This window comes from Adiantum capillus-veneris, chromosome 19 (assembly GCF_014529385.1).
Source record: "Adiantum capillus-veneris isolate H3 chromosome 19, ASM1452938v2, whole genome shotgun sequence".
NCBI lineage: Eukaryota > Viridiplantae > Streptophyta > Polypodiopsida > Polypodiales > Pteridaceae > Adiantum > Adiantum capillus-veneris.
The window spans coordinates 11,989,427-11,998,312 of NC_140949.1; the positions used below are offsets into that span (position 1 = coordinate 11,989,427).

At 43.8% G+C, this 8,886-nt stretch overlaps 2 protein-coding genes across 2 annotated transcripts; one reads left to right on the plus strand and one right to left on the minus strand.

The window, feature by feature from the left end:
* Positions 1 to 447: 447 nt before the first annotated feature.
* Positions 448 to 4,496, plus strand: LOC147433572 (pentatricopeptide repeat-containing protein At2g33680-like). Its single transcript, XM_086490242.1, has one exon. It carries the CDS (start codon positions 776 to 778, stop codon positions 3,524 to 3,526), a length of 2,751 nt encoding a protein of 916 aa, XP_086346368.1. The 5' UTR covers positions 448 to 775; the 3' UTR covers positions 3,527 to 4,496.
* Positions 4,497 to 5,941: 1,445 nt separating this feature from the next.
* Positions 5,942 to 8,021, minus strand: LOC147433573 (pentatricopeptide repeat-containing protein At2g01860-like). Its single transcript, XM_086490243.1, has one exon. It carries the CDS (start codon positions 7,960 to 7,962, stop codon positions 6,622 to 6,624), a length of 1,341 nt encoding a protein of 446 aa, XP_086346369.1. The 5' UTR covers positions 7,963 to 8,021; the 3' UTR covers positions 5,942 to 6,621.
* Between the last annotated feature and the right edge of the window lie 865 nt (positions 8,022 to 8,886).

Below are 8,886 nucleotides of genomic sequence, written 5' to 3' on the forward strand. Positions count from 1 at the left end.
GATAAATTTACTCTCACAACTAGGGGTATTTTGGGAATTTTGGAAAATTTGAAGGGCATTTTGGGAATTTTTGACAAAATGTGAGGGGTATTTTGGGAATTTTGGAAAATTTGAAGGGTATTTTGGGAATTTCCACAAATTAGAGGGGTATTTTGGTAATTTTCCCTTTAAAAAATCGTAGCTTTTCATAAGAAGACTGACTGTCTATGAATACAAGATACTAAAAATAGAATTTGAGCTGGTTATGTAGGCTTTGGAGATGAATTGCTTCATTATTTTTAGACATAATTGTCTTTTTTTGGGAAGTAATTTGTGACAAATTACATGCTGAGCACTAAAAAATGGATATACATTGTCAAAAAAGAATAAAAAGTAGGAAATAGTGAACAATCCAGCTAAAATAGATACAAGGGTATTTTGGGAATTTCCTCAAATTAGAGGGGTGTAATTTTCCCAAAAAAATACTAGTACTTGCCCTCTCCTCTCCCGTCTGACCGCCTGCGTCCGTCGCTGTCCAACATCCACCTATTGGGTCGTTTCTAGAGTTATTCCTTTAGCAATACAAGACATTAAGTGTCACTTGAGGTCTCCTGCAATGCATCACTCAAGGTGCAACAGATGCTTGAATGATTACTGGAAGGATTCAAATCAGGCAAAGCGCCTCTGATGAACCGAATGCAAGAAAATCAACATTCTCCAATGGCAGCTGGACATCGAAAATGGTGTGCCAGCTTCATATAAGTGTCACCCCTTATTAGTCAGCAGCTGAGCTTGTATGTATGGCAGACATGCCAGACTTGCTAAAATACAAAAAACTTATGCAGAAATTTCAGTACACAGTTTCGCCTTTTGGAATGTTGCTACTTTGGGAATTCACCATCAAGCACAACAAGAACAGGATGGTGAGCAGGACTTTCACAAGATTTTTAAAGGGGATGGTTTGGAAACTAACTCTCTGGGAATTCACCATCAAGCACAACAGGGTGGAGAGCCTGACTTTCACAAGATTTCTAGAGGGAAAGGTTTGGAAACTAACTTTCCTGATCCCTCATCCAAGGCATGCAAATATATGCGACGAGGCAGACTACCACTTGATGATTCTGCCCAACGAGATTTATACAAAGGTGCTGGGAATAGTTTGTTCAACTCATATGCTGCAGATGGGAGACCTTTGAAAGTTGAAACAATGTCTACTGAACCTCCATTACCCAGTGGTGTCTTATGGAATGGGTTAATTTCTGCTTATGTGGAGGATGGGCATCTGGACAAAGCAATTTCTTGTATTTATGAAATGCAATGTCATGGTCTGTCTCCAAGTGCAGAAACTTTTACCCGCATATTAAAGCTGTGTGCCAGTAGAGGTGCAATGGACAAGGGACAACTCATACATGCTCAACTTGACAAGAGCGGCTTGTTGGCACAGGATGTTGTTGTGGGTACTGTGTTGCTTGATATGTACGCTAGGTGTGGTTCCTTGGAAAAAGCACGAGAAGTATTTGACAAACTTCCTGTTCAGGATATTGTCACCTGGAATGTGCTTATTGGAGGGCACATTCAACATGGTCTTTGCAAGGAAGCATTTGAGTATATGAAGGAGATGGAAAACAAGGGTCTCCATCCAAATTCTGTCACATTTGCTTGTATCTTGAAATCTTGTGGCATCACTGAGGCAGCAATTAGGGGTCACGAACTGCATGCTCAGATTGTTAAAGAGAATTTGTTAGGAAAAAGCATTCTTGTCTCCAATGCATTGATGGATATGTATGCTAAGTGTGGTCTACTTGGTAGTGCTCAGAAAGTGTTCCAGGATATAGAAATTCGAGATGTGGTTTCATGGAATACGCTTATGACAGCGTATACTCACTATGACATGTGGGACAAGGCTATCATATGCTTTGAAAGAATGCAGTGTGAAGGCTTGCTACCATCCGTGGTAACCTTTGCTTGTATTCTGAAGGCATGTGGCAGTTTACAAGTTTTGAGCAAAGGCCAACAAGTACATGCTCAAAGCAACCAGCAGGTTTTCGGGGAAAAGGGGAAAGTGCTTGCAAATGCATTGATGGATATGTACGTCACATGTGGTGCAGTTGGGAAAGCTGAGGCAGTCTTCAACAAGCTTCGAGCTCGAGATGTAGCATCTTGGACTCTGATTGTGGGAGGGTATGCACAAGATGGGCGTGATGAAGAGGCTATGATTTATTTTGAAAGAATGCAGTGTGAGAGTATTTGTCCAAATATATTTACTTTTGTCGCAGGATTGAGTGCCTGTGGCAGCAAAACAGCCTTACAAAAAACAATCAAAATACATTCTCAAGTTTGTGGGGAGGATTTGTCGGTGGAAAAGGATACAGTGTTTTCCAATGCATTAATAGATGCATACATGAAATGCCATTCATCTACAAGAGCACAAGGAGTGTTTGACAAGCCTTCTATTAGGGATTCAATCTCATGGAATGTGCTAATCTCAGGCTATGTCCAACATGGGCAGGGTGAGGAGGCTCTACGCTATTACAAATTGATGCAAGATGTAGGGTTTTTGCCAGATGCATTCACTTATGCTTGCATTTGTAAAGCCTGTGGCAGCTTATGTGCTCCATATGAGGGCCAGCAGATACATGCTAAGATTTTGAATGATCGGTTTTTAGAAAGAGACACTGTCACTGCCAACTCCTTACTTGATATGTTTGCAAAGTGTGGCATGCTTGCAGAAGCACGGGAGATATTCAATAGGCTTCCGTTCAGGGATGTAGTCTCTTGGAATTCACTGATTGCAGGATACACCCAGCATGAGCTTTTTGATGAAGCTCTGAGATGTTTTGAGCAGATGTGCAGCATTGGCATGACACCAGATGTGTTCACTTTTGCTTCCATAATAAAAGCCTGTAGCAGCTTAGGAGCCTCATGCAAGGGCCAAGAAATACATGTTGACATAGCTAGGGATGGGCCATTGAACATTGATATGGTTCTTGGCACTGCCTTAGTAGGCATGTATGCCGCTTTTGGAATGCTTGCAGAAGCGCAGGATTTGTTCGATGAGCTTCCAGATAGCAATGTGGCAACCCTGAATGCATTACTAGCAGGATATTCTCAGTCAGGGAAGGATGAGTTGGTTGTCAAGTCATTTGTGAAGCTGATAGAGGAATGCATTGAGCCAGACTTGGTGACTTTTAGCATTGTGCTTGATGCATGCATTCATACGGGATTGTTGGATGAGGCCCAAATGTACTTTGAGACCATGATTACGACCATGAGGACCATCTTAAGGGTAGAACACCATACTTGTTTGATTGATCTTTTTGGCCGTGCTGGTCGTTTAGACAAAGCAGTACTAATAAGTAAGGAAATGCCATTTCATGCCAACTTTAACGTGTGGCTCATGATATTAGGTGCTTGTCAAAACTACAGAGACTCGATGCTTGGGAGGTGGGCCTTTGAGAATGCTGCAGAATTGGGCGATAAGGATGCTGCAGCCCATGTCTTGATGAGTAATATCTATGCAGCTGTTGACACATATGAAGTGACATAAGGGTTCGATCTGCATCCTAAAAGATTGGAAATTGGAGATTGCTGCTGACAGACTCTGTGACACGATTGATGCTATTATAGCCACGCAATAGTGGATATTACCTCTGCCACCTACTCACCTTAGTACCACAACATATGCAGCTTTCAACTCTCACCCCAATGTACTCTCCTCTGCTGCCAGTTCCTTTCCCGATGGGGAAAAGTCAACACTTTGCATGGAATGATTCTTGGGGCCTCGGAGACCACACTCAACTATCAAACTTCATCAAAGCTATTTGGACACTGTACAAACCCTTTTACTGACACAGCAACCCCACCATCTTTCTGGAGAAGCTGATCCCACCCCCGTCCTCTCTGCGAACACCTGCCTCTTCAGCCTCCCCCGGCTTTTCAGCATGCCGCGCCATTGGTCATTGCCATAGGAAGACCGCTGCAGGCTCAAGGCGCTTCTCAAAACGATGCCGGCCTCCCACCATTGTCAAGCTGAGAAGCTGCTCCAAGGTGAGTAGTTGGAGAAAGCACTACTCCAAGTATGCCACAGTGCAGCTTTTGATTGGATGGTCTCAAAACGATACCGGCCTCCCACCATTGTCAAGCTGAGAAGCTGCTCCAAGGTGAGTAGTTGGAGGAAGCACTAGTCCCAAGTATGCCACAGTGCAGCTTTTGATTGGATGGTCTGTGGGGCTTGCCGTCCTCTTGAGGTTTTGTGCACCTGGTTTAGAGAAAACTGACTGGTCAAGGGCATTGAGGTAACGCAGGTTTAAGTCCTTCCAAAAAACTTCCTACATCATTCTTCTCAAGGAAGAGTTGATGGCGGTTAATGCCCTTGCAGGGCAGTGGATGATCCCCCTCATGTTTGTTTTGTTGGAACAGACAATTCTCTCTCAAGGGAAATAACCCTGCATTGTATCCAGTATGGATAAAGCTCCCACATCTGCCCTTTCAATATAATAATTTCCTTAAAACCATTGCCTCTGATGTTGGGAAAGTTCTGGGTAGTCGAACCCCTAGAGTCTTTGGCATCCGCAGATCCTTGCCAATCAAAAGTGGATGGTTCCATGCTGATCTACACTTTGCTAGAGCTCCCGTTTCTTGATCTCATGATCAAGGAAATTTTGCGCCTGTGCACAAGCCACCAAGCAGAGTGGCAAATCAACTGGAGTGGTGGTTTGATACAGCTTGAGGATCTGGAGAAGCTAGATGAGCAGCGATGGGGGGCAATTGCTCACATTTATGCTCAGCAACACAAGCAAAAACAATTTTTTGGCACAAAGCTCCTCTAAGAAGAGCTTAAGAAAGATCGCCTTGTGATTGTCTATTCCTTGAAACGTGTTCCGAAATCCAAAAAGACATACCACCATAGTCACAGGGGATACCCTTTTTCGGGCTTCCCGTCCCCACTTTTCCGTCCCGCCCTCTTTTTTACACTAAAAATCCATTTGAGCCCCGGTCCCTGTTCCCCGTCCCGGAATGCATCCCTTGTGACTATGCATACCACTCCTATACTCACAGGGTGGCCCCTCTACCATCCATTGACAGCCCTACTCACTAACACTTAACTAGTCTGTGACTGCCAATGTCGACTCCTTTTGCAGCTTGTTTGCTGCCACTCATTCCGCACTATCTCAAAGTGTATATCTGAGTTTTTTTAACCTGGTCTTTGGAGCCCAAAATCTGCCATATTGATGGATGCTCACCCATCATCCTTAGTGTTGTGCCCTCTCTGCAATCGAACAACACATACGATATCCCATCACATACCAACTGACAAGGGCAGGGCAGATACTTCTCCAGCCTGCACTCCACGAATATACTGAACCTGCCTCTCACTGCCCCCATGTCCAGCACCTGTTCACTTGCCATCTGCTGTTTGCATTTCCACAAGGACCACCAACTGCTGATGTTTTCCATACACCTACATTTCTCTCTAATACCTGTGGCCCAAATTAAATCTCAGTGCCATGGCTGGACATGTATGCAACTCACAACAACCACCAACTGCTGATGTTTTCTATACACCTACATTTCTCTCTAATACCAGCCACTTACACTGCATGCATGCTCTTTTCTTGTGGCCCAAATTCAATCTCAGTGCCATGGCTGGACAATCGTGTTTTCATAAGAACCTTTATACCAAGCAATGAGAGTCCTTTCTCGCAGACATAACGGATCAAAAATTTGTACAGGAGTCCTAGCTTCACAAGATGAGCGTCTAAATTAGCACTAAGTTTATAACTGAGAGCTAGAGAGAGATAACAGCATTATTATCCACATGGCGAGCTACAGTTGCACTAGACTGGGAGCAAAATAGAAGTTTTACATAAGTGAGAACTAAAGAAAACTCCTGTCATCCAGAAAAATTAAATAAATTTACTTAAGAACTTGAAGAGCTGCTCAGTATGTATACCCCCCAGGATAATGCTTGAACAACATTCTAGCCAGCAGGGTCCTCCCCTACTCTGAGCTGGACTAATTTCTCATATACATGCTCATAGGTTTTATGCTTTGTGATCATACAAGCCAAATTAAAGTTACATTTCATTGAAGAATGATATAATGTCCATTTTACTTACTCAATACATCTCTGCTGTCTATGTGCCTCCCAACATTGAAAGATCTAACGAATAGACTCTGAGAGTAAAGGGCCTGTTCTCAATAATCTGTATGCCGTGGTGATACGGTAGTTGAGGAAGTCAACCGGAAAAATGTAAACTTTAACATGTAACAATTTTTACATGGTGCAAAGGCATGCATACACTGACAACTAATTTTGCATGTCTGACCTCAAAGCCAGTCTACATGGTTTTGCATTTCATCAAGCCACACATCACCTTCAACACACTCCCCAGCAGCTGCTCTTGTATATCCTTTCAAGTTTCAAGATGTGCTGATACGCACATTATCACAAGAAACCTTTTAGTGTTCCTATGGTTCCCAAATTCTGAGGCAATCCATACCACTTTTTTACAATCTATCCCCTCTTTATAAATAACAAGCGACAAAAGGTGCTGCCCTAGGTGAAGGATGTAGGTTAACCTCATCTTACAGTAACAAACAGGGGCTGCATAACCATTCATGCCCTTACCCTCCAAGAAATTAGTCGCCAACTTCTTTCACAATAGCCTTACATGAACTCTTTGACTTCATAATGGCATACTTGTCCAGGTCCTCTACTGGCAAACCTTCTTTCCTCATCGTCTCAATGAATTCTCTAGCTTTACCAAGCCTACCATCCTGACAGCAAACCTTGATCAAATTTATGTAAATGTTGTGTGTTGGTGAGATGTTTGACTCCCTCATTTTAGCAAGGAGCTTCAATGCTCTTGAGGCATCCCCTAGCTGTGCACATATCTCAAATAGAGCATCATAAGCGGAAAGATGAGGAGGACATCCGTTCTTTGTCATCTCCCAATACACAGCCAGAGCATCCCTATACTTACCAAGGTCTGAAAGAGTCGTCATAACAATCTGATACATCACGACATTTGGTACGAAATCAGCTTGTTTCCACCACTCGAAAAGGCCCAACACAGCATCATACATCTGTGCCTTCCGGCATGCAGCCATGATAGACGTGCAGTGCTCTAACCCTAGTTGTAACTCTGAAAAATAACCCAGTTCCTGCACCAACTTTCTCATTTCCTTGAATTTGTAGAGACGACTAGCAAGAAGAATTAGCTCAGCATACACACCTTGATTTAATACTAGTCCGCTGCTCTCTGCCTTTTCCTTGACCAGCAGAGCACGATTGAGCAGGCTGGCTGCTATGAGTCCTCGTGCAAGGGCCTCAAAAGCCAACGAGGACATTGGAGCATGAGTGTGCAGAAGGTCCCATGCAATCTCTTCCTTTCCTTCTTCTGCAAGTACGTCAATGGCAGCACACAACGCTCTCTCATCCGGCCATAGGTGGGAGCACGTCTGTTGCCATTCTAAAGTTTCAAAAGCTCTGAGGGGCAGGCCCAGATGTCCAAGGTGTCGAACGGTTGCTGAGAGCGAGCCACATACAAGCAGATGTTGAATTCCGTGCAGGACTTGAGAGGCATGCGAGTGGGGGGGAAGCTTACTGATTTGAACTGCCAGGTCAGTGAGGAAGAGTTTGTCCTTGGCAGGGCGGGGAGTCAAATTGGGAAGGTGCAGGCGACGTGCTGGAAGGCCCACGGGGCGATGCTTGGGGAGCAAACGAGGAGGGGGAGGTGCCCTATGCACAGGAAATGGCTTTGGGGGTGTCCGCAGGAGGGCAGTCACGATGTCGAACTGCTCTGCTGTCCAGCCCATTGCGGCGCTTTGATCTTCCTGCTGCTCATTTTCCTTGTTTCCAACCACCTTCGAGAAGCATGAGCATGATGAAGAGGCGGAAGGAGCTGGACCTGCCGCAGGTGCCAGAGTACATGGCCCGACTGACGCAAACCAGGATGAACGGATCCCCACATCTTCCATAGCGCAAAACTTGCGTGTTTAGCTACGGTTGGATCCCCACTGGTTAAGCATGCAGAGCCCACTATTTGCCAAAAAAAACTGTTTATCAAGCTAAAATTGCAAAATCTCCGATTAAGAAAACCAGCAGATGCTTTAGGCTAATGAGGCCAATAACATACAGGGGTTCAAAACAAGGACACCTTAAATGAAATATATTATGATATTGGGAATGGCAAGAGCTAGATATGATCTATCTTTTCATATCAATTTCATTGAAAACTATCAATCCTATCATATAATTCATATTATTCAAATTGAATGTCCCTCTATTTGCCAAGTGGCCTTATATTGGCCCCTTTACCCTAGATTTTAACTTAAAAGCCTGGGTCTTATCTCGTTCAAGCCCATTGTGCCCGAGGAGCTGCCTCTTGGATTGTGGCCAACCCACTACTGATCGTTGAACCTTCACTTACTCATAGCATCCTAGGCATGAAACTAGACGTCCTAGTGATGGAAGATATGGAGGAGACAATCAAGAATAGAGTAGTTGTGTTGACTACATGTTTCTACCGAGCTGCATTTCAAGGCCAAATGATTAAGGATATGTATGTCGTGTAATAGCAGCCTAGATGTGCTACTAGCTAACTTATCTAAATAAAATGTGTGTTTTGTCCATGCTTGACTCATATCTAAGTGACCTCTAATGTAGACCTAATCCACAAAGCTGCAATTGAGTCGTGTGCCAAGTATGTTTGCCTCATATCTAAGTGACCTCTAATGTAGACCTGATTCACAAAGCAGCAGTTGAGTCGTGTGCCAAGTATGTTATCTTGTTAGGATATTCTTAAAGACTTCAGTTGTCAATTTTCTCTTATCTTTATCTCCAATCAATAAGCTACCTCGTTAAAGCAAGTCTTCGACTTAAACTACTTATGAGTAATCATG